Below are 26828 nucleotides of genomic sequence, written 5' to 3'. Positions count from 1 at the left end.
AAAGTTACAGTTTGGCTTATTTTAATAAATACTGATTTGGTAGAATGCCACCATTTACTGAGCACTCTCTACATGTTAAGCATTACTCTACGTGCTTCAGATGAAATTACTAAATTCCTGGAACATCTATGAGGTAGTTATCCCTATTTTTCAGATGGTCAAGCTAGGGTAGACAGAGGATATATAACTTTTCTAAGGTTACATGACTAGTAAGTATGTTAACTCCAGGATTTGAGCCCAGGTAGTCTAGTTAACCACTATGCTATACTGCTTTTTGAAAATATATGTTTTATAAGCTAATGTACTTAAGTATTTTTGTTTTCTGAATTTTATTATCTTTATATGTATATGATTTTATTGAATATACAGAATACCTAATACAATCGCTCTTAACAGAAACATATGCAGTTAGATGAATTTTGAATTAAAAAATTTAGGTAATATCATGCATAAACTATATATAATGTACCACTCCCAGTGGGCAGTACTCCATCGTCTAACATGTTAATATTTCTGCAGCTAAATGTATGAATATTAACATGAAGTGGGATAAATAAAAGCTGTAAAGCACCTCAACTGAAGGTTAGGTTTTGCCACCAAATGAGTTATACAAAAATCTTTTAGTTTTCAGACCTTTTTGGATTTTAGAAGCAGTGGATAAGGGACCTCTATTCTAAACTGGAAACCAGCTGCTTGATGTTAAAGGAGTTGGAAAGTACTGCTTTACTGCTTATGATGTAATCATTTCCTAAACTATGCCTCCCTCTCCTTCCATAGCCCAATCAGCCAAAGGAACGCCTCCTTTTCTGGAGTGTGGATGGCCCTACCAAAACCTGGACCGATGGCAAACTACATGTCTTGCCACTACCTAGTCCTGTACTCAACGGTGGACAGTGCTAACCAATCACAGAACTCTCAGGAAACCCAAATGTAGTGTCAGAATCTCTTAACATTTGCTCTAGGAAACCACTACCAGTTAGATTTACAAGGCAAGACAAAACCTATCTGATATTGTGTTAGTCCCTTTCTTTCAATTTATTCGGAGATAAATCAAAGGAGAACAATTAACAAATGTAAGTGATAAGAATGAACCTAGAATTAGCTTATAACATTTTAAAGCCTTTGAGATGAGATACATTACATTCAAGATTACTAGCCAGGTCTAATTTAGTACACTTTGCAAATCTCTTCAATGCCTCTAAATCAATTTATCTATCTACAAACAGAAAAGGGGTCAAGAAAGTCTAAGTTTCCTCATCTAGTAGATGAAAGAAAATACTTTCAAAGCAGAAAAAACTTACTTTTTCTAAATAAAAAATGTCTGTAGTAATATTTTTTCAGTTATACATTGAAAGTCAATAGAATTGATAAATGAATTTAAACAACTTGGAGAAACATCTGAATGAGACCTATAATTTAGTGACCCAAGTGTCTGTTACAGAGAAAACTTTTGTGGAAGTCATGTCTATGAGCAGCAGGCGGGTATATAGAAATAGTAGGTTTTGAGTTCCAATAATACAATATGATTTGTGTTAAAATAGTGGACTTGGGACAAGTCACTTAACATTTCTTGGTTTCCTCTCTCCCATTGTTAAAATTACTTCTAATGTTTCCTTAAACTCTAAAGTTCTATGATTCCATGAATGTTATGGTTCTTAATCAATACAACATAGTGGCAAAAAATGTGGCTTGCCAAGTTCTGCCATTTATTAGCTGTGGGTCCTTGAGCAAATTAATTGACCTCATTATACCACAGTTCTCTCATCTATAAAATGAGAATAATCAAACAGTATTTTTCTTGGAAGCCTCTAATAAGGATTAAATAATATATAAATGTTTTGAATGGTTCCTGGCACCTAAGTATGCAATAAATGTTAGTATTATTATTATTACTGTCATTATTCATCACAACTTCAAGGTCAGGGACAGTAACAAAATATACTAAACTTCCTTAAGCTCTTGTAGATGTGGCATTTGTCTAAAAATTTGCATTTATTTATACTTTTCTTCTTTATTATTGTTTGGGATACCATCTTCCAGATATTTACTGCCTATTGTGAAGTAGTATTCTCTAAAATAATTAGTCATAAATGTATACTTTTCACAGGCTTTTCAAGAGAGTTCCTTCTTCATATATTCTAGGATATAGTAATAAAGTCTATTATCTACACTGTATACTACTTTCTCTATATCAATTGCCAGATAAAAGAATTTAATTCTTTTTAGATTGTCAATTCTCATTCCTTTTGTAACTATAATTGCCACATTTGAGGATGATTTATTATACTATATCCGTTTTCATGTGGTCAGAGTTTAAAATTGTTTGTTAATTTCCTTTAATACTATTATAATCATTTTTAACAATTACAAAAAATCACACATTAATCTGAAGATTCTGTTCTCGCTCTCTTTCTTAGCCTAGGATCCTAAGCCGTGCTGCCAAGTCTATAATGATCTATATAAACCCAGACTAGGGTTTTATTGGGAATAGGATCATGCTGCCTTTCTCAATTCCAGACTGTTGTGATGATAACCACTCTCTAGTTGCCACAGTAACAAGCTGGGCTGTTTTATGAAACAGATTGTGGTAATTTTTACATTCTTTTCTTGAATTGTAAACAGATAGCTTGAAAACCCATTCTTGAAGTAAATGCTAACAATATTTACTCATTTGTCTGTTCATCCAAAATTTATCTCTCTCAATTTACTTTTCAGACCAAAAGAATTTAGTACCACCTGAACGCGTGCACTTAAAAATTTCACTACGTAGTCCTTTTCTAATTTAATTTTCAGAAAATTAAATTAGTCTGGTACTCTTTATATTATACCAGCTGATGCTTACTAGTCTTTTTCATTTACAGAAACTTGCTCCTTAGAATATATTTTTCATTTAATTATACATATAGAATATAATCTACATTTAATTTGGATGAACACTGGCTCGAATGGTTGTAGCAGCTGAGAAAACCAATTCCCATTATCTGTGATAATGGCTAAAAATGGCTCTGAGGACAAGGGCTCTTTCCTTTCCCTCATGTAGTCTGCTGTGATTAAGCCCACAATAAACTCGGATTTCATCGCCTTTCATTTAGTCAGTTTGATACATTTCAGAATTTACAAGTACAATGTTATAAGCTACTCACAGGGTTTGACTTCATCTCCATGAGATTGTCTAAAATACGAGTAACAGGTAGATTCTGTGGAAGAGATTAGTATTTTGTTAAATATCAAAATAACAACAAACTAAAGTTCTCTATTATCAAAACAACCTAATTATTGTACAGTTAAGTATGCTTACCTTTCAATTAAACACATTCTAAGATTAAGTATTCTGTGAATGGTGTCTTAGGTGCAAATGCCCTTGGCACTACTCAAATTTCCAAAGAAAATATAATTCTAAATCAAAAAGTCCTTTTAATGTGTAGGTGTATTCAGATTTTAGCACAAATACATGTTAGAGCTTTTTACTTTGTTGGATGTTCGCTTTTAAATACTAGTAATTGCAAGCTTTTGTTTTGATCACATTAGATTCCAATTGTTTCCTTCACTTCCTTTCTGCGAATTCTTTAAAAACAGAGTAACTTAAAGTTTGTGAAAATGTATGAGATTAAATGACCTAACAGAGTTCTTCAATTTCTAATATATATTCTTCTAAGCCAAAAAGATACTTGTGCTCTTTAAAAAATGAATACATACAAATTTACTGATCATTTTAATTTTGCCTGGGATAAATTCCAAATTTTCAGACATACTGTACTGTCTTCTTACAGAACAAATTTCACTTTGAACATAAAATGTGTAACACTGGTATTGGCAGAAGATTGCCTTTTGACATGCTTACATGCACGCCTTGGGATAAGAAATATTGCTATTCTATTTCAGTCTGATGATTTTTATCATTATTTCGAAAATAACACAGAAAATTTACTACATGACTATGATTCCTATTCAAAGTGCATTCCTACTGGGATGGCATTCTGCTCACTTTGAAATGATATTTCCTTTGTGCACAGGATGTCTGGAAAAATTAATTTTGGATCTTGGAGCCTGTTGTATGAACAAAGGCAATAAATCTGATTATTTAAATAACTATAGATAATGCATTCCTATTTTACAAGATTTACTTTCCTTAGATCATAAATATTTTTTTTTGTTGTTATTAAAATGGACTATCATGAAGTAAAATGCTGCAGACAGAAAATATGCATTTTTTCTTTTTCTTTCTCTGGATTGGCAAGTTAAAGCCTTTTAAGATGATCTTAGACAAGTAAAATTAAAGCTATTTCATTATTCTCTGATACCTGTATTGGCCAGGAACTTTTTAATGTAAGCACAAGGACCAAATGTTCAAGCTGACTGAATGTACTTCTTGAATTCTACTATTTAAAATTAAAAAAAAAAAAAAAAAAAAAAGATAGCACAAGATTTTACCTTTTCAGTTTTGTTTCAAATACAATTGAGTCTGTTCATGTAAGACTAAGTCTAACCCATGACTTTCTCTGAAGAATAATGGTGCAGATTTAAATCAATAAAGATGTTTTCTCCAAAATAAAAAACTTATAATAGTTAAAACTTATAGTTTTTAATAGTTATATATTTGTTCCAAGCAACATTAACAGAAGATGAAGTATTTTGCATAACGAGAAAAAAAAAACAACCACCTGGATCAAGAGAACATTATAAGATATTATAATATAAACTACTAAATTTATTAAATATTACTAAATTTTATTAAATTTACTAAATATTACTAAAAATAATTTCATAGCCATTTCTCTATTTATATACAGTTAAACCTGAATTGTACTATTAGATCTGTGCAATGGAGAAAAATTCAGAAAAGATTTTATAATGATAAAGCCACAAACCATATTTTTTATATTTGTGAAAATGAGAAATTTAACTATACCAATGTCTCATTGTAAATCTTCATTTAGTATATAAATAAGATTTTGCTAAAAGATACAATTAAATTTTACATTGTACTTTATGGCTCAGCTATATCTAAAGACAAGCCTGACACTGAATAGGTCATTAAATAACCTAAGAAAAATTTCTTTCTAGCAGAATAGTTCAAAAGTTCATGAACCCAGAGACAGTTCTTTGTTGTTGTCTGGTCTTTACAACCAGATAACACCGAAAGAATCATCTATCACTGCTGTCCCATACATTATTCATACACTGTCACAGATTAAGGAAAACTTCAAATGTAGAGAATGGTAAAGGAAACACATGTCTTTAAAGGTAGAAGAAAGAGTACTTCAGAAAACAACTCTAAGATCACTCTGTCACCAACTAATGCTCTACCTAGTTTGTATTCTCGGCCTAAATGAAGGCTTGAATTGAGTTAATCATCTAAAAGTCAATTTTATATTAATAATAATTTATGTATAAGAGTAATCAACTTTTATTGATTGAAGAACTAAACTGTGGCAGCTAACACACCAGGAGAGAGAAAACATCAGAAAAAAAACCATATAATTTTCTTCAAAAAATAGACTGTCACCTTACTCATCTTTAGAAACACAAAAAATTTGTGTACCTCAATAAAAGAGGCATAAATGAAAAACCCATTGTTGAAAAAATCCCCAGGCATATATTTCACTGTTTTTGGAAACTGATGTTTTAGAAGTAAAATAAAAAACATTAATGTATAGAGCTCAGTAACTAAACTTTTACATATAATGAATATCCTAAATTAAGAACGACTATTTCTAAAATTTTCAAATTTCCAATACATGAACTAGAATTTTACCTGGAGGAAAAAATATAGTGAGAAATCCATTTCTAAAAACCCTTACTGGTTTTATGACCATAGTCTTGTAATTTTAGTCACTGGAGTAGTTTAAAACAATGTTAATTTTATCTTGGATGGTTTAATTGCTCAAAAACAAAATTAAAATATACACAGAAATTAAAAAAAGACAATCTTAGAAAAGTAAGACAGCTCTTTACCCAAAACAGTTAAAAATTATTTCCTCTTCTAGTTCTCTTAGAATTAGCCACCTGTTGTCCTATACTGTGATCTGGTCTCTGGTGACTATTTCTAACTTCCCTGCAGCCCTGGGATGATACACTGATGCTGAAGTCAGAAATGAGGTTGGGATGAGGGTTGCTGCTGTCTTAATTATCAAAGCCCTAGGGAATAAAAAGCAGCATGTTGATTCCTTGAAGAGAATGCTTATCTTGAAGACTGTATTAGCCAAATAAAGAATAAGATGAAGTGCGCAGACACTGGAAATATACTGAGAATGAGGGATGTATTAATGATAGATGTGTGGAAAGTTGTCAGTGAAGAGAGTAATGAATTTATAGGTGAATCCAGCATCCATAGATGAGTAAATAAAAAATATACAAAATGGTATTTTTTCCAAAATCATAGCATATTAATGGCAAAATAAGGAAACAGAATTACATCAACCCAATAAAAGATATTCACTCCTTTATCACCTGGCTTCAATAATTATCAACTCATGGCAAATCTTATATCATCTATACTCTCACCTACTACTCCTCACTTCAGTTGTTTTAAAACAAGCTCCCAATATTAAATCAGTTTACCTCTAAATATTTCAGTACATAGCTCCAAAATGTAAGTGATCTTAAAAAAAAAAAAGACACTATTGCCACACCTAAAATAACACTAATTTCTTAATACAGGTCAATGTCAAAATTTTCCTGTTGCATCTAGTTATTTTTAAGTTTTCTTGTTTAAATCATAATAATAACGGTCATATATTGCAATTAAATAATAGATCTTTTAAGTCTTTAATCTACTGAAATTTCACTACTTGCAATGGAAAGTGAAACTGAAGACTTTTAAATTATGCAACTTTGTGCTACATTATTCATCATCACATTCTTGTACAATTATCCTCACAAATATATTCCAAATCTGTGAATATCATTCAAATGGTTTTATGTGATAGCTCATACTTATGATGCATAAAACTTAAGCTGCCCAAGAAACATGAGACATCCTATTCTATTTTATTTATAGCTTCAAACATTTATTCAGATAAAATAATCCAAAACAATATTTAGAGATTTAAGAGGCATAAATTACTCAGACTTTTGCGTGAAACGGATAGAATTAATTTCTAGCAGTCTCTTCTGTGACATCTCTTTCCTCTTAGTTCTCAAACTGTCCCAGATCTCCAATCGCACAGTACCTCTATGTTTTAGAACACCGGGACAATGTAACTATTAAAATGGATTTCTATTAGTTTAAATATTTCTAGAACAAGAGACTCTTTAAAGTATTGAACTGACAAAGACTACAAACACATGCATTGAGGTTTGAGAAGGATGTAGAGAAACAGGAACTATAAGTCACTGCAAATTGATACAACTTTTCTGGAGGGCAATTTGGCAATATTTATTACGAATAATTAGAAATGTTTAGCCTTGTGATTCCATAATCCAATTCTAAGAGTTTATCATATGGAAGTACGCTGAGATGCATACTCACCCAGAAAAAAAAAGTTAAAACTTAGGTGCATATCTTTCAGTATCTGTTTTTTTCTTGTTTTTTGAAACAATAAAAGATCATCTCGGACTTGCTGTTTTATGACTTATTTTTACTTCACAATGTAACCTCTACCCCCAAATCAATAAATATTTCCTCTAATTTGAACCTAAAAAAGTCTTATTAACATCCACCTAAAAATGGCATGGATCTTCTAGTAGTGGTGGCATAAATGTTATATAGAGATAACCACCAATCATTTCAAGTTTTACTTTTATAAGTGAAAAACTGCCTATATCAAAGCAGTTTTGTTATATTTAATATTAAGAAAAGCAAAACAATTTGAGGTCACAGAAGATAATTCATTTCTGTAAGAACTTAAAATTTTGTGTTAGCACAATAAAATATTTAAGTTGAATGCTTACTAGCATCATTTGGGGACATACATGACTATAAGATACTAATTTAAAAAAATAAATATGATCATTCCAAAGATTTAAGGCTGTAATTTCTCAATGTTATGACTTATTTGTAATAAGAAATACTTTGTTCAGGGACTCTTACTATTGGGATTCCCTTCTAGAAGTGACATCTTAAGAAACATATGAAATTCTCCATAAAAATAAATTTAACTACATGTGGTTACACAACAGCCAGTCTATCTAGCAAAAGGCAGACATTATCTTATGTCTCAAGCAACAAAATCATCCTGTCCATAGCTGATGATAAATAGAGTGGTGTGACAAAGATTCTCTCCTTGACAAAATTCTGCTCAGGCTCATGTGAGCTCTCTTTCAACTAGGCCTCAACTTTTGGACTTCTGTGTCTGTCTTTACATTTTCCAACCTTAGAAAGAATCCTGCTAAGTCAGTTTAGCTAAAATTCCCCCACCCTCCAATTTTTGATATCTAATCATCCTTCAATCTTGATATCTGATCAGGTTCCTCATTCTCTACCATCCCTCAGGTGATGTCTGACCACAGTGGTCTGCCTTCAGCAAGAATCCTGTGAGGTTGATTAGCCAGAATCCCCCTTTATCCCAGATGTTTACTTTTCTTCCATCCACTGACCCAACCCTGTTCCTTGGCTATAAATTCTCACTTTTCCTTGATGTATTTGGAGTTGAGCCCAGTATCTCTCTCCAACTGCAAAACCCCACTGCAGTGGTCCCAACACCTTTTGCAATGGTCTCCCTGAATAAAGTCGGCCTTACTGTTCTTTAATAGTGTCATGAGTAATTTTTTAAGAGATGTTACATAAACTGTAAATGGTTTAACTATAAACAGTATGTTGGTCTTTAATGTGCCCAGCTTCCTATTTTTGTGCCTTTTCACCTTTTTCAGCTCAAGAGAGCAAAGATAAATGGACAAGAAAGTACTGTGAACCAGTAAAAGTGCAGTGAGTATTTAGTAGTAGCTCCTTGCCAAGAGACAGGGCGAATGGTAGGGAGTGAAAATAATTCCTAAGAAGGACAATTAAGCTAAAAGTATTCCCAACTACTTAGGAAATAATGCAGTCTGGAATGTATCTGAAAGAAAGTTTGAGAAGTAATCAATCTTCCGATAAAGCAATTTATGATTTTTCACTGTTGTGTATTAATACTGCATGGTTTTTATAAAAAAAAAAAGTTATTTGCTTATTCAAATAAAGAATACCTACATTATGCAAAATGCTATAGAAAATTCAAAAATGGGGAAAAAATTCCTTGCCTCAAGGAATGTATCAAGAAGGAAAACATTATATGTCAATAAAACTGGGGAAAAAAAAACAAAATGAAAATGTCAATACAAAATATCACATATAAACATTATAAAGACAAAAGTATGATGGAAGTTCAGAGAAAGATAAGATCTATTTTTTTTCTGAAAACAAGTAAGTGAAGACTTAATATTCACATCCGAATAACTGATAATTAACTTCATCTCTTTTCTTAATTTGGCCTTTAAAATACTTCTCATTAAAAACTGGAATATTTGTGAAATATTATGTCTCAGGTTTGCCTTAAAGTATCTCAGTAAAAATAACAAAATATAGTAGAGAAGATAAAACAAGAATGATAAGATCTTGAGTTAAAGTTTGGTGAAAGGTTCAGGAGAGTTTGATACACTACTGTATATTTGAAACTTTCCATAATAGAAAGTAAAAAACAAATTCAGTTTGAAAAGAACCAAATCAATTAATGATGACTCTCTGAAGCAGAATATTTATACATTGGAATAACAGAAAAACAAGAGAAATACAAAAACCATTAAAAAATGTCCTATGTGTAAAACTAAGCAAGTGTGAAATCAAGTTATTTCATTATCCCAAATAATAAATTTTACTTTAAATATTTTATTTATTCTAATTTACACAGGCCTTGAGACTATTACATTCATTAGCTTAGTCTCTTAATGTATGTTAAAACTTAAATTGGATGCATTATGTAGTTTAGGTTCAGTTCATTTTTTTCAATTAATGTACTTTCACAAACCTGACAGTAGTCAAAGGAAAATGTGTCGGTAAAGTCTAAATGAGCAAATTAAAAAAAAATTAGCAATGACAGAGCTCTGAACTACACATGTAGAAATATCCATATATTCTTGAATACACCAAAAAAGACCCTTGATTTTATTTTATTCCTAATATTTATAACTTGAATATATCTAGAAGTTGCTCTAGCTGAGCAACCTGTCAACATTTATGCTTAAAAGTTACCAGTACGTTTTCTAACAAGTGTACTTACTTGCTGTTTCAATACCAGGTTCTTCACTCCTTCCATCACAAACTGTGATCCTGTATTCATGACTCGTGATAAGAGACTAGAGGGAAAACAGGATCACACAAAGTATAAATCATCTCTCCAGTATTTTATAGATAATATATTTGCCTGATTATGCACCACATGCTGATACTCTCTGTATATAACATGTTTGTTTTCACTAAAACAGAAGTGACCTGAGAATCTCCACTTCCAAGAATATCGCTGCTGCAATTTTAAACAATAAAAAAATATAAAATATTCTGACTAGTCTATAATTATTAATGAAATATAAAAATAAAGAGCTGCCCTCTAAATATTTTAATTGCTTATCCTTAGCTATAGTTTTTAGGCAAATTATAATTTGAAGAGAATTGCCTGCTTTCCTGATTGCCTTAATTCTGTAACGATAAAATTAAAGATAGTAAATTAATATAAGTTGCTTTAGGAATTCAAAACACACTAACATTGAAAATATATATGCTTGTAAGTTTGATGAGTAGGTCAAAAGTTACCATATGCTCTTTATCATAGCTGCTAGATCTGCTCTTGCCCTGTATACTGTCTCCCCCACTATACATAAAATCAATCATAAAAAATGTGAAGCACAACACACACAGTAAATTTAGTCTAAATTTTTAACATCAAAAATAACACAAATGACTTGCCATATTAGGTCTATATTTGTAGCTCAAATAGTCTTTCAATTGGGATCAAAAGATGCTTTGTGAGACAGACTAGTAATCCTGTATTATATCAGAAGGCTAGAGATATCTTTTGAACCATCCAAAATTTTCTTGTAACACATTTAATCATAATCAATTATAAAATCCATTAGAAATCTAAAAGGCTTTTAATATTAAGAGTTTAAGACACAAAATTGGACAGTCTATTTATTACATGCAGAAGAGTAATTTTCTAAATATATTTTCCTTTTCCATACCTTGTCCCTACTCCCCTCTGAAATGAGGAAATGGACAAGATGGAAATCCTTTCTTTAACACACAACAGAAGATAATCTTTGCTGGAATAGATGGTTCTCAGGCAATTCCCTGGCACCAGGCAACTCTGAGGGAGTATGTTAATCTGCAGAGCACAGACTGAAGGTGAGACCAGCTGGACTCATTTTGCCAGGCACTTACAAGGTCCTGCCTTAGGCCAAGTGCTTTTGTTTTTGGAAATTCTTTCATTAAAACTGGTAGCTCAGGGTGGGGCTAGGATAAACTTATTTTCCTCTGGGCTATGTTTTTGTTCTAAACTGTAAAAATAATCTAGGAATGTGAAACTAGTATGGTATGGAAAAGAGTAGTTAGAATTACCTTTGATTTTAATTTGAAAATCATGCATACTTATAGGATTCTCTGGAGTCAGAAGTCATACCAATCCTGGGGACTTCTTCCCTATTATTTAGTGGTATATGCCTGGGTCTATCTTGAGGCTAGGCCCTGAGTGCTTACTTAGCTTTAAGTCTATATGAGTTATAAAAACTGATGTAAAAATAGCTTTAACCTTCATATATTTTCTGCAAATGAAAACTGTAATGTTTTAAGAACAAGGAAGCAAAAGAAGCCAATAGTTCATACATCTAAAAAATATTAACTTATATTTTAAAATGAGAATTTAAACTAAGGAAGCCAAAGGCATGTTGATATTTATTCTGTATCACAATGAAAATATTCAGCACTCAAAGTGTCAGTGTGTTTTTAAGGCATGAAAATCTAATTATCGTCTGGAGTACCAGACTTACCCAATCAGAATTATTTGAAAATACTTACCCCATTGGTTTAGTGGTAGTGTTGCCATAGCTGGCAGGAGCTGAGGCCATCTTGGCAAAAGCTCTATGAAATAAGGAAATTATATTTAAAAGCTGGTTATTCAGTATCATGGTATTAAATTATCTATTAACTAACTTTAATATTTACTAGGCAGATATTTTCTGAAAAGAAATGAATTTTCAACTCATATAATACAATGTTTTAGTACAATTAGCACAGAAACAATTATATAAACCTAGATTATATAATTTGTAACCATGTAGAATAATGCCCAAATACAGTACACTTACAGTACTGAAACACTGCGATTCTTTAAAAAGCAATGCATTAATTCTCTAAACTTCATGATTTTTCTTCTTTTCCTTTGTTTCTATCCAATCATTAACATGAAACAGACTTGCAGCCGTAATCATGTACTGGTTAAGTTTAGACTCTTTACTGGTCCCCATATTCCCTATTCTTTCATTCCCAGAGACATGCCTTTGTTCATGCTGTCCTTTGGGAGGTATAAACTTATTACCTCTTCTCCAACAGAAATCGTACACTTTCTGTTAAAACTAAAACTATTCATTAACAGTATTCCAATTCTACTACCCAATGTTTTTTCCTTTTAGCTATATCCTACACCATACACTTTTATACTTAAATGCATATGGTCATTTATTTTCAAGCTTTTCTAAATGTCCAGAATCTCTTTTAACTACAAAATTTTTGAAGAATGGAGAAAAAGATGGCATTTCGATGTTCTTTAAAAAAATTTTCCTTCTGGGAATACATTCACTAGAGAATCCAGAAAACAGAATGCTTCCAGAAGAACTCTACTGCTTTGAGATAATGACTGATTTTTGTGTATATTTTCATCTTTGGTCATATGCATATATAACACAGATATACTTTTAAAACAAAATTAAAATATTGTACATACTTTTCTATAACATATTTTAGTAGCATACCATAAACATTTTTTTATGTGAATCATTACTTTTTAAATAGTGATTCTTATTTCAAGTACTTTTGTAAGTAAAAAGTCTACTTAAAAACAAGAAAATCTTATGAGAATCAAAAAAAAGGGACTAAGATGTGGTAGCTGAAATGCTAAAAACATTCCATTTCAATCTGGCAAAAATCTACTGGTACCATTAGAGAAATTCCAAACACAAAAATCACAATTTTGTTCAGAAAGGATGTAAAATCAATTGTTTTCAGCAGCAGACTAGAATTTCTGCCTTTACCAAAAATTTCTATTTCACTAGAAATGACTGTATCTAAATAACAAGAAGGGATAATTAAATAGCACATTTATATGGCTGAATATTATGCAAACACTAAATACTACCATTGAAGACTATTTAACACAATGAAAACCAGTACAATGAAAGTTATTGGAAAACTAGAATACACAAAGAACTATATCAAGACAGCGAGTAGGTAAACACTGTGCTCACTCCTCCCATGACATCAAAATTAAAACTAAATTACAGAATCATCACTGAGAACCATCTGAAGACTAGTGGAACAGAACTGCTATAACTAAGGATATAAAGAAGAAACCACATCAAGATTGGTAGGAAGGGCAGAGATGCAAAAAGGGGTCTTACACCCACATGAGAATTGGGAGGGATATTGGCCGAGAACTCCCTGAGGAGCGAGGGTCGCAACCCTGCACTGGGCTCCCCAGCCTAGAACACCAGTGCCAGGAGGAGAAGTCTCCACAACATCTGGCTGTGAAAATCAGTGGGGATTCCGTCCAGGTAAGATAAAGGGCTGCTGTAGACTCTAAAAGAGATCAAGCACAGACTCACTTGCTCATATTCACCCTAAACTCCAGAGAAGAGAGAGTAGCTTAAAAAGCGCTGGGGACATATGAGGAGGAATTGAATTGTCTGGTTTCAGAGCGAGGGCTAGAGGGGCAGCTCTCTCCCAGAGAGAAGTGCTGGCAGGAGCCATTGTTCCTTTGTTGAGCCCTCCCCTGACAGAGCCACAGCTGACAGGCGCAGGCAGGCACCATATCTGAGTCTCCACCAACTTGGTTATACCTGCTTGCCCCACTCTGGTGGTTCCCTGAGAACAAGCCCCACCCAAATTGAGTATCAGCCTGAACCTCTTTCAGCGGCTGTTCCACACAGCTGCCAGCCTTGGCCCATGCTGCAGACTTTCCTAAAATCTCTGAAAGGTCCACAAACTGCAAACAAGGAGAGGTATACCCTGTACTTCTTGCTAAGTGGCCTGAGGCACTAGTGGCAGCAGGCCTCAGTTCACCTCATAGCCACTTCTAGGAGCCTCCAAACACTGCATAGATGGCTACCAACCGCAGATCACTTTGTAGTTCCTAGCAGGTGGCCCCTGGTAGCAGCTAACCTGGGCCAGCACTGGAGCCTAATCTCTACAAGCTCCAGAACCATCATATCTGGGTGGCCAGCTTCAGACCACGCCAGAGCACCACCCAATTAGCTCTACAAATGACACACCCAAAGGGTGGACTCCGGCAGGCACCAAAGCCCCACTATAGTGAATACTGCTCCATGGATTCACACCCCACACAACAACCCTTCTTCTGTTGTCTGGCCATGGGGGGTCCTCCCAGTCAGTCAGCCTGAGGGTCAATCCCACTCAGGGAAGTGCCAATGGTAATCAAGGCTCAGTTACAATAGGAGGGTACACACGACCTACATAAAGGACACACCTGGAGCATCTGACTCAGGTGAACAGAAAGACTGTGTGCCACTGGGCCCCACAGGACACCTACTAATTAAGGCCACCCTGCCAAGATTGTGAGACACAGTAGTTTGAACTAATACAAAGAAACAAACATAGGGAGGCAGCCAAAATGAGGAAATAAAGAAAACACGTCCCACATGAAAGAACGGGACAAAACTCCAGAAAAGGAACTAAAGAAAATGGAGGCAAGCAATCTATAAAATAAAGAGTTCAAAACACTCGTTATAAAGACACTCAATGAACTTAGGGGAAGAATAGATGAGAACATACACAAAGAGACAGAACCATAAAAAAGAACGTCAGAAACGAAGAATACAATGACTGAAAGGAATAATACATTAGAGGGAATTAACAGCAGACTAGGTGAAGCAGAGGTTCAAATCAGTGACCATGGAAGACAAGGTAGCAGAAAACACCCAATCAGAACAGAAAAAAAGAAAAAAAGAATTAAAAAAATGAGGATAGTTTAAGGGACCTCTGGGACATCGAGCATAACAACATTCGCATTATAGGCTTACCAGAAGGAGAAGAGAGAGCAAGGGAAGAAATAAAGATCGAAAACTTCTTTAAGCAGATGAAGGAAATAGACATAGACGTCCAGGAAGCACAGTCTCAAACAAGATGAACCCAAAGAAGTTCACACCAAGACACATCATAATTAAAATGCCAAAGGTTAAAGACAAAGAGAGAAGCTTAAAAGCAGCAAGAGAAAAGCACTTAGTATCTACAAGGGAGCTCCCATAAGACTGTCAGCCAAATTTTCAACAGGAACTTTGCAGGCCAGAAGGGATTGGCACAAATATTCAAAGTGATGAAAAGCAAGGATCTACAACCAAGATTACGCTACCCAATAAGGCTATTATTTAGAACTGAGGGTGAGATAGAGTTTTCCAGACAAGAACAAGTTAAAAGAGTTCATTATCACCAAACCAGTATTACAAGAAATGTTGAACGTAACATTTTTTTTACTTTATACTTGAGTTTTCTAAATTTTTCTTCAATAAACTGCTATAACTCATAATTGGAAAAAAAATTACAAATTAGAAATTAAAAATTTTGTAACCATAGAAAATGATGCCCAAGACTGTCTTTCCGCTTATAACACCAAATGTTTGATTATTAATTAAATCGTAATTAAAACACAGTGACATATGCCACCCAGTCAAATGTGGACGTGTATATATTAAAAAAATTAGAAAAGACAGTTTTCAGTTTCTCTTTTTAAAGGTTTGTGGAATTTTTTTTTTTAATGATAAGAACACTGTCAAATAAAAGAAAATTTGATAAAAACAAAAGTAAAGATAATAAAAAAACCACACATAAACTCACAACTCAGAGATAACCACTGTTAACAACTTGGCATATTTCTCTAGCTATGCCTAGTTTTTGAAATAGCATATTCAATCTTGTAGTCTTAAAACAATTATTTTAAGAACTATTTTGAAGGTAATATTTGTAGAAAATTTGGAAAATAAAGGTAAGTATTCAAAAAGAAAAATTCTATCAAAGTTAGTCACTGTTAACATTTAGGTGTACAGCATTTACACACACAGATGAAGAGATAAGAGGGATCATAGTGTAAAAAATGTCATCTAAGTTTTGGCTCGAATATCACCTATCCATAGACTTTCCTTATCTCAACAAATTTAACTACCAACTCCAAGTTAAGACATTATCACTTAGTTTTATTTGCTTTATATCAGTTAATACAGTTTAACATCATTCTGCTCATTTGTTAGCTTATTTGCTGATTTACTGTTCCCACAACATGAATGGAAATTCAATGAGAGTAGGGGCCTTCCATAGCATGTTTACTATGATATTCTCGATGTCTAGAACAGTAAAGTCCCTCAGCAGAGACAAAGGAAATACTTATCAAACAATTCAAGGAACAGTGTAGTAAACTACCTTTCACTTTATAATATGAACATTTCCCGATGTCATTAAATAAGTCTTCTACAATATTTTAAGTAATTCAACTGTATCCTATCTTACGGAAATGTCATAATTCATTTACCAATCCTATTGTTGGAAATTTACGTTGGTTCTCAAAATTTCATTATTACAATTGCTTCTAAGATTTTACAACTTCAATTACTTCTTTGGGATGAATCCTTAGAAGTGCTAGGTCATAGGCATTTTACTAAAAAAAGAAGCAACTTTTTATACCATCTAGCAAACTTGCAGCAATTTATAATTCTAATAGCGGAGTATAAATGCACCAATTAATTTGCTTGTAACCGTGGCACCATATTTTCTAAATCTTTGCATTATGTTAATCTTTATTTCTCTGATTATTGAAACTGAAATTTTCTTTTAATGTTTTTGAGACTTTTGAACCAAAACTTCACTCTTTGACTTTCTCAACTTATCAGAAGAAAATATAAACATGTCTAGGAAAGAAAGTCATCACTATTTTATGTAATTTTAAGTCGTGGATAGGATGGGCCAGATAAGAATATTTATATCATTAAATAAAGAAAAATACCAAGGCACTGTTCAATTTTCTTAGTAACATTCCCATTTTCTTGGAAACTCAACTTCCATTGCACTCTCTTAAATGATAAAAATAACACAAAAAAATAAAACTTACTTCCACTGTTTGATATATTGTAAAGGATTAAGGTCGCATCCTGCATCAGTTAAAGCTTTTTTGTATTGCTCCAAATCGGCCTGAAATAAGCAAACAATGACATGACACAAAGTTTTGCTTTCATTAAAGAGAAGACTGTTTTGCTGTCATATGATTATTTGAAAAGTTAGACCAAAGGCATGATTTTAAATTTGAGGCACCCAAGTAGAGTTGTATCTTAAGTAAGTATCCAAGTGAGCACCTGAGACAAAAATCACATATAATAAAAATTACCTTTGATAGGCTCCCAAATCACCTATAAAGCACAGTATTTTGTCATTCATCAGTAAGTCGAACAGAGTCAGTTTTTTTCTCTACTGTTGAAACAGACTGCCTTTCCTTGGGATAAGCCTTAGATGAATGATCCGGCTTGACCAAGAGTATTTCAAAACAATAAACCCAAAGGGAATGACACTGACTGACGGGAACTGCAGATTCAGGTTTCCCGTCACATATTCATTCTAGAGGTCCAAATTCATTAACTGAGAAGGAGGTGTCTTACACTTTTTAAATAGTTGTTTTCTCTTTCTTGTTCTTTTTATTCCCTGATGAGCAAGTCTAGTTGAAATTGTGTAATTTATAAGAGCCTATCATAGTAGTCCATTATAAAATTTTATAAGAGAAACTTTTAAGCTAAACTTCAACTAGAAATGTTTACTACTTTGCATTTTTAGAGGCTATTAATCTGACATCAGTAGTCATAATTTGCTTCAAGCCTCTTAACAATCACTTAAACTTATGAAAAGACATAATCCTTACCCAAAATAAATAAAAATAAAATAATGTGGTTAACTTTAAAAAATTCTGAATTAAGTTTTAAAATCATACATTCTTCAGTAAATAGGCTATTAGAATCCCCTAAAATACAGGTATATCCCCATTAATGACAGAGATATTTCAAAAAAGAAAACTATACTTTCTTACTGAATTAAAATAAAGGCTAAAAGATGTATTCCTAGGATAAAGCCAAATTAGCCTAAAGTAAACATGGGTTTAGTTTGCTCCGTTAACACACCAAAAATTTTTGACCAAAAGAAATGCCGATTATAATGGATATTAAAAAAATAAATGCTACCAGCAAAGGAAGGGTTTACAATAGTCATATCATTCCAGATGTCATCTCCAAAATTCTTATGATTATTGCTTATCCAGTAAAATCATACTGAGTTAACAGGTCTCTAACCTAGCAACAAGACTGACACCAATATCACTGTTTCCTTAACAGTAAGTTAATTACCTATACATTAAAATTTTTTTTCCTCAAAAGCAAATGATGGCTCATTATAAAAAACAGAATTACCCACAATCCATGCTTTTAGTGAGAAAAAATAATCTAGCAGGAAAATTGGTCATTTTCCAATCATTCTTAGAAATGTATTCATATAAAAGTGGTTATTTTGTTGCAATACGAAATATCTCAACTTCATTTTTATATGAATCTTATGACAATCTAAAGTTTAATCTTACTAAATTACAATATTTACAGAACTTTCTGCAACATTGGATATTTTCTCTCAAGTGACTCCTCTATATTCTGTAATGGACGTCAAATTGTTTTCCTTTTAAAGAAAGGAATGAAGTAGTTATTTGGCCATAGTGATGTTTACTTCATTTTAGAAACAAACAGTTGTTTCTACTTCTTCTCAACAGCTGAATACAGAGGACATACCTCAGAAGGTGCTTGCTGTGCGCTTATGTAATAGATAAGAAACAGCCTCATTTTATCTTCTGGAGTTCCTGCTACGTAGGGGAAAACAGAGTATTAAAAAAAAAATACTCTTCAAAATTCTGGTAGAATTTAATCAACACAAGTATATAAAAATTCAAGGCATACATAAATGTGAGTAGACAAAATATGGTCCTTGATTTAGCTGATTTAAGGTTACAGGCACTATCATTATAACCATGTAAAACATAGATATGAAAAGATGAACTGCTCTGGGATGAAAAGGATGGGATATGGAAGTATCTCCATTCTCTCTTCCAAACTGTATATAATGTTTAGATTTACCTTTTAGATATAAACTCAAAAAGGAAGAAAGGTATAGGTAGGTGATCATACAATTCTAAAACAGGATACTATTGAGGTGGGAAGGAGATGTTAGTAGTAATAATTATGTAAGCACAACTGGTATCAAAATGGGACTGTCCTGGGAAATTGGCTGCATGGTTACCCCAGGGATTAGGGTATGAAACCTTTCTGGCTAAAATCACCTAACTGAGCCTAAGGTCAAACTTCACAAATTGGGGTCACTAGATAAACATGTTTCCTCTTTCTGAAGGGTATTATATTACTTACATAAGGTCTGGAAAAACAATACATTCATATTAAAATAAACATTGCTGTACTATGCAAAAATATATTTGCCTGAAATTTTAAGATAAAACATAAGATTTCAAAGAAATTTCTTGCTTGCAGTGGGTGCTTCAAGCTACTACTCCTATTACCCAAAGCCCAAAACTGTCCAGAGAAATTCATTTATTCTTCCCTCTGCTAGTGGGCATATCTGGTGCACAGTGATAAAGGTTATAGGTAATTGGTCATAAGTTAACACAGTTTCACTACTCAACAAATAATATGCACTCTCACTTCAAGTGTGTCCTAATACTCAAGAACTTGAATTGTTATACTTTATTATAGAATGAAAACTAGTTTTTCAAAAAACATGACTGATGAACCACTGATTTTTTAAATATGGCTTAGAATCCAGACACTCATTCTCAAATTATCTTTACTCTCTATATATGACAAAGATCAATAATCAGTTTTCCAAAGTTCTCATGTTTGCAAATAAACATCGTATCTTGGACATTCTGAATATTAGGTTATGAGATTCAAGGTCTTGTTTAAATCCTAAGAGAAAGCTAATATTTTTGTTTTTTGCAGGTAATTAGGCTGGTTGGGTTCAGGCTAAAGTTCCTAGCATCTTTCCTGTGTGTTGTGGTTCCATTACAGATTCTATTTTCAAAACTTTTGCAGTGCTACTGGGATCTATCTTGCTACCCGGTGGCCAATATGGGAACTGGGAGGTCATCTAGCTCTTTACTTTTCAGTCTTTGGAATGTTGTTTAGGATCACATTCACGTATGTGCAGTTCAGGAGTGAGCCCAGGAATTCATAAACAACTGTATGGGGTTGCTTTCCTGAGCTCCTTCCTCTCTGCAATCTCCCTGACACTTCCAGTTCCCTTAGCCCTCCCCTTTTTGGTTCTCCAGCCAAAATGCTTTGGCTTTAGTTACTCTGCTCCATTGTGCATTTCCTGCAACTCTGGCTAAGCAGCTGGAAGAAAAAGAGAAAGGGGCTTGCTCCAGCCTCTTGGGACCATGGCTCCTAAGACAGGAGAGGTTCTCCTTCCTCAGAGTTTAAGGGGCTTGTGGGTCTCTGCTGTTGCTTTTAATATCCTTGGCATCTAGCATAGCCTTTTCTAATACTAGGCACTTATTCTGCTTAGAGAAGGAACAGTTCTCACCTTTCTTCAAGGAGAAACATATTTTATAGTTGCTATAGTGTTGATAAATTCCCCAAACCTCTGCTAAGGATTTAAAGAGTCATATGATGGCAAGGCTTATAGAATACCCTCATGCTTACAATGACAGCAACCACAGGGGAACCAAATGGAAATTGTAAAAATGTATCCTTTACAACTGCCAGTACTCTAGAGCCTGCAGATATAGCCTGGGTTCTCTTATAACACCTAAGTTTCTACTATAACTGCTCTCTCTTTTAAAGTCAGAGTTTCCAGGCTTCTTTTATACTTTCTCTCCCTACCTCAGCCCTAGAATCGCCCACTTCTCCAATGAATCCTAATGTAAAATGTTATTTATAAGCTAAAATCTTTACTATTAGGGTATTGTTGCTCCCAGATGTACACACACACACACACACACATGCATATCTATATTTACTTCTCTGACAAATATAGAGTGAAACACTAAGTCCAACCCAGTACCTCCAATTCCAATCCAACATTACTGGGATCATTCTAGTTTTCTCCCTTTCATATTTATAACTTCCTTCTCTGACAATGGGAAACCTGGATCCCTTTATATTATCTGATCTATTTACTAATTTAACCAGTCCTCTGTATGGAACAAATATCCTATTTCTGCTGCCATCTCCTTGCCTGCATGGAAGCTTCCTCACTCCATTTGGGTTGTGATTCCCTGCAATGGACCCACCCATATGCCTGGCCATAGTTCTTACCCCATCTGAGCTGATGCTAGGTTGCTCCTATGCAGCAACCCGTTAGAGCTCTTACACTCTGCTGGATTGCTTCCACATGTGGACACTGTTCACTTCACTTAGACTTCAAACACCTCATGCTAGATCACTAACCCTCCCACTACTCCATGTGTAGATGCCCTTCTCATTCTTCTCAGGTTCCAACATCTTGTTCTGGGCTAAAGTGACGCCAGACTTCCATTTTGCATAAATGCCTACTTTGCTCTGCATTACTTAACATCTTTAGAAATAGTTTGAGAAAGTAAAGAGAAAGGAAGAAAAAAAGACTGTTTGCCTTTTTATCAACGCACGTATTTGCTTTAACATTACTCAAAAGTTATTGTAAATAACAAGGAATAGCTCCGAAGTAATGGACTTATATATATTCTGCACTGTAAAGTGCAAATACCTTCGAAATGTTATATTCTCACTACAAACCTAACTTTTTAAAAGCGTGAGCAATACTTATGGCTTCTTAGAAGGTTTTATGAATAGAACCTTTAATTACAAACTGGACATTTTTTATTACTTGCCAATTTGAAATAAAGTCTAAAACTCATACCAGAGCTCAGACTCACAAACCATCATCATTCAGCTGAATAGCTTGTGTGAAAAATATAAGATGAATAGAGCTTATATGCTTTATATTCATTTTGGCAAAGAGGTGAGATTGGAATTGAAAACTACTTTGAAACGATCAATAAATCTCTCAAGTTTAGAGATTTTTAGAGGCTAAAATTCTATTTAGGTCTCACAATCATTATAATTGAAAACAGTAATTAGATTACACTTTCCAAGTACAAATAGTTTTAAGAAAATCTAACATACAAATATTTAGATAAATGTAAAATATAAAGGAATCGACCAAAGAAAGTTTCTTCAAAAGTGAATTCTCTAAATATTTAAAATAGAATTTAGTTTTAGATACATCTTTTTAGGAAATTCTTTAGGGTTAAACCAAAATAATTAGAAAGAGTATCATTTAGAGACACCTGCTTTGAATGTTATACCTTCAAATCTTCCTGGAACCAGCAGAAATTGAGCTTCAGATGTATCACTTTAAATTAATGAATATAAAAAGTGCTTAAACATCATCAAAGTTCAGTGAAATAAAATACAAATCATTTTCTCACTTTATAAACTACTATGCTACAAACTTCTCAACAGAAAATAGTTCATTTAATTATCTCATTATTAGCACAGATTGCCAGAAAAACAACAATTCTATTCAGATTTCACTCAAATTGAAAATGCTGGATTCATCAGATGTGAAACTTACATTAACTTCAAATTCATGATACATACCATCAGGATCTGATATTATATCTAGAAGAGATTTATCCAGAGTAGTTTTGCTCATTATTTTTTCTTCATATTCAAAATATACATCTAGTTTTCTTGCCTGTATCAAGATAAATATTAAATACTTCAATCAATAAAAACATACTAAGGGCCTCTCAACTTACAAGTTTCTATTTTCTATGATCGATTTAAAAAACAAAGGTTCATTTTCTAACAGAATTTAAAGTTTCTTATTTAGATCATGCACTTAATGTAAAAAATAGACTATTTTACCATATTTGACTTAAAACTCAAAATCAATTCTATATGTCATATTTATATTAGTAAAGATAAAAATCATACAAATCTCAATTACTATATGAATTAGTAACTAGCCCACAAATAGTATTCTAGTCCACAAATAGTATTCTAGTTCATGCAAATTAATGGTCATGTTATGGTTATTTTTTTTAGGGTACAAATCTACATATTTTCACATTAATTGGACAGAAAGTTATCCTAATTAAATTAAATTATTAGCAATGGTTTTTAAATAAAACTTTTTCCTCATTAATATTCTCGCTTAATACTTTGAAGTTTTAGATAATGGAAAAGTAGTCAAATAGCTTTTCTGTATGATACCTTTTCTAATTTAAAATTTGTTGATTAAAATTATCCAAATGAAATTAACACATTAGGATCCTCCAAAGTAATTAAAAATTGTCATTACCAAATATCTATTGCATTGTACTTCAGATAATACAAAAGAGAGAAAAGAATATGCTTTCTATTGAAGGTATTAACCTAAGAGAGAATAGAAACCATTTATGAAATAAATTACAATACTCAGAGATACCAATAAAGAACCAAAGTATAAATATAGAACATAAATAAATATATTAAGCTAAGGTGACAGAATGAAATAGTTCATCAATTGTAGAGGAGGACTGATGAATTTTGAGTCGAGCTCTGAAAGTGATTTGGCAACATGGAGAGTTCATGTCAGTTAAAGGGATCATAACAAGACATAATTGGACTGCATAAATCTGGATGGTAGGCCAACGGGTGATTTCATATGTGAGACAAAAAGAAATCAGTCAGAGGTGCTCAATCCCAACCACCTCAAGAGGCACACAAGACCACAGTTTTAAATAGATAAAATATTCAGTTGAAAAATCCAAACATAAAAAGGTATACATTGAGACCTGTCCTCATCCCTGTTGGTTTCCACCTCATTTCCATCTATTCTTATGGGTGTTTACTTTATTCCTTCCACAGTTTTTCAGTTTCTTTAAGCAAATAAAGTCTATTTTCTAATATTCCTCCATTTTCTGACACAAAAGATAATATACTCTATTCTTCTGTCCCTTGCCTTCACTCAATGATATATTCTACAGTAGTACATGAAGAATTTCCTTATCAATGAGCTCTTGATAAGATTAAATTAACTTTACAAGAGTTTTCCTTTTTATAAACTCTTTGGCCCTTCATCTTCTTTGGACTCCATTATAGGAGCTGTTTCAGCTACTGAATACCAAAACAGATGAGGTAAAGTCCGAGGAATGAAAAAATATAATATTAAAAATGGATGAAAGAAAGAGAAGAGAGATCCTAGTTAGGAGACCCGGGTAGTGGCTGTGGGAATGGAAAAGAAGAGACAAATATTTAATAATTAACATGAGAATAGATATGGAAAGCAAAGTAGTAAAGTCAAAGATAACTCCTGGGGAGCTAGGAAGCTGGCAGTACTGAACTACGTTGATGTGAATATTAGATTCAGAAAGGCTAATTATCCATAGATTGAAGCCAGAAATGGATGGGGTGGTTTGGGGAGGAGGATGTGATAAAATAAGACACTGACTTTCAGGCCCTCACAATCTGTTCCAGCCAACTTTTTCTGTTTTACCACAATACACTAGGATCAATTCCCTTTAGTCACATCAAATAACGCATTATGTAATGACTTTATATTAAATGTGTGTATTCTTTGAACCCGCTACGCTTAGGCTTCAGGATTCTTAGCTTTTTTACGATATATTCCTCCTCCATCACCTGCCCAGTGAATCCTACTCATTTTCAAGGACTAGTTTCTTTGCAACTCTTTCTTCAATCTCTGTTCTTTCCCCTTCTTGCCCACTCCCTCTTCTTATCCTTGGCTGAACTTATTACTCTCTTAAATGTGTACCAACAGCACTTTACACACCTCTCCATAATAACTATGATCATACTATATTCCTCTCTTTTGTTTCTATGCTACCCTTCTAAAAGTATAAACTCCTTAGAGGGTGTCTAATGAAATGTTTAACTCTAAGAGTCTAATTAATGTAGCACCTGGCTCACAACAGGTACTTGAGAAAATATTTGTTTAATTTCTAAGCTAAGAGCAGGACATATACAGATCAAGTAGTCATCTTTGAAAGTCATAGAAGTAGATTAATGAACTTCTAGAAGTAAAAAAATTTAAAAAACAAGTCTTCAGTGATTTAATAAAGTACACTGCCATAATGGAATCTAATGTCTGTACCTACATAAATCAGTGAAGAAACATGGTTCACTTATCTATGTAGCTATAAACATAGATTCATTTTGTTCTTCTTGATGTATTTACTTACACTTTAACTTCTAAGAAGCAATGGAAACAAAATCCAAAAGCAACTTAGTTTGATCGCTAATGGGCAGAGTGTTTCTTTTGGAAATGGTGAAAATGTAATAAAATTACATTATGGTTGTGGTTGCACAACTCTTGTGAATATATTAAAAAACAATGAATTGTGCATTTTAAATAAGTGATTATATGGTATGTGAATTATACTTCAATAAAGCAGTTAAGTAAAAGTAATTTAGCGTTTCAATATATTGATTGGGAGGGAGTCCCATGAAGGAAGGAAAGGAGTAGAGATTTTCTAACCTGCCTAAGAGAATTAGTATCTGCTCAGTGTCTATTATGGACAAGGAACTTTACTTAAAGCTATGGCTTTCGAATGTTTTTAAACAGAGAACCTGTTTAAAACAGAGGACCCTCATTCTCAAACCAAATCTTCTGCAGAACCCTAAACATAAAATAGATACAAGTGACCCATTAAATGTCTCTATACAGCTCTAGGGTACCAGAGAACAGTGTTTAAAAACTACTAATTTAGATATTATCTCATTTTAATTTTCCAAATAACACTATGAGCCAAAAATTATTAGTCACATTTTAAAGATGAAGAAACAGACACAGAGAAAAATATTATTATTCAAGGTTACCAGAGAGGAAGTAGTAGAGAGTTGAGACTCAAATCCAAGTCAGACTCCAATGCACACCACAGATAAAGAGCAGGGAAAATTATATTTTCCTCAAGTACAATTTATTGCTTCCTTCGTATATGCTTTATGAAAGAAAGTATATTTGTCAATTAGTACATATTTGGTTTTTGTTGGTAATACACATAATTTATGTATATGTGGCAAAAGGTTATTTGGCTAGAGGTATAATATCTATAGGTCCTTTCTCAATTTCTTGAAATAAGGGATAATACTCAGAAGCAATTTCTATAATCACAAAGATTATTTTAATACAATATAAATTCAAAGAAGAAAACAATTTGGATAACAAGAGTTATATGGAAAACAGACAAATTAAAAATATAAAACAAAATAACAAGGTCAAGATAAACAGATTTTTGGTAGCTTCAATAAATATTAAGAATAAATGAGTAAGAAGGGAATTTTATAGAAAACCAAAGGACTATACATGGAACAGAAATTATACCTAGTGAACATAAATTCTGAGAGTCATGAAGGAATTTCTCAAAATTCCTTTAGAAGGGCTAAGAGAGGAATCTAATTTTTTAAAAAAGTCTAGTGTTTTTCTCCAAATTTCAGAGTTATCAGTGGACAATCAGGCTGATGTTTTTTCACTTTTCAGTACACTGACTCAACATTTGTTAAATTAACATCTCACACACACGCGCACGCGCGTGCGCGCGCACACACGTACACAGCCTTTT

General features: G+C 33.0%; 1 protein-coding gene across 1 annotated transcript in view; it reads right to left on the bottom strand.

Moving 5' to 3' along the window:
• Positions 1-26828, bottom strand: part of SCFD1 (sec1 family domain containing 1) — an 88597-nt gene that overhangs the window by 10767 nt on the left and 51002 nt on the right. The window contains exons 13-18 of the mRNA XM_023521159.1: positions 22861-22957; positions 19003-19073; positions 17295-17374; positions 11984-12046; positions 10194-10269; positions 3144-3197 (exon numbers count right to left, since the gene is read on the bottom strand). Of these exons, the coding sequence (XP_023376927.1) occupies positions 3144-3197; positions 10194-10269; positions 11984-12046; positions 17295-17374; positions 19003-19073; positions 22861-22957 (441 nt within the window). The remainder of the gene's footprint in view (positions 1-3143; positions 3198-10193; positions 10270-11983; positions 12047-17294; positions 17375-19002; positions 19074-22860; positions 22958-26828) is intronic.

This window comes from Pteropus vampyrus, unplaced genomic scaffold (assembly GCF_000151845.1).
Source record: "Pteropus vampyrus isolate Shadow unplaced genomic scaffold, Pvam_2.0 Scaffold297, whole genome shotgun sequence".
In the NCBI taxonomy this organism is placed as follows: domain Eukaryota; kingdom Metazoa; phylum Chordata; class Mammalia; order Chiroptera; family Pteropodidae; genus Pteropus; species Pteropus vampyrus.
The sequence above is the reverse complement of the archived record's forward strand: the minus strand, read 5'-3'. Positions and strand labels throughout refer to the sequence as shown.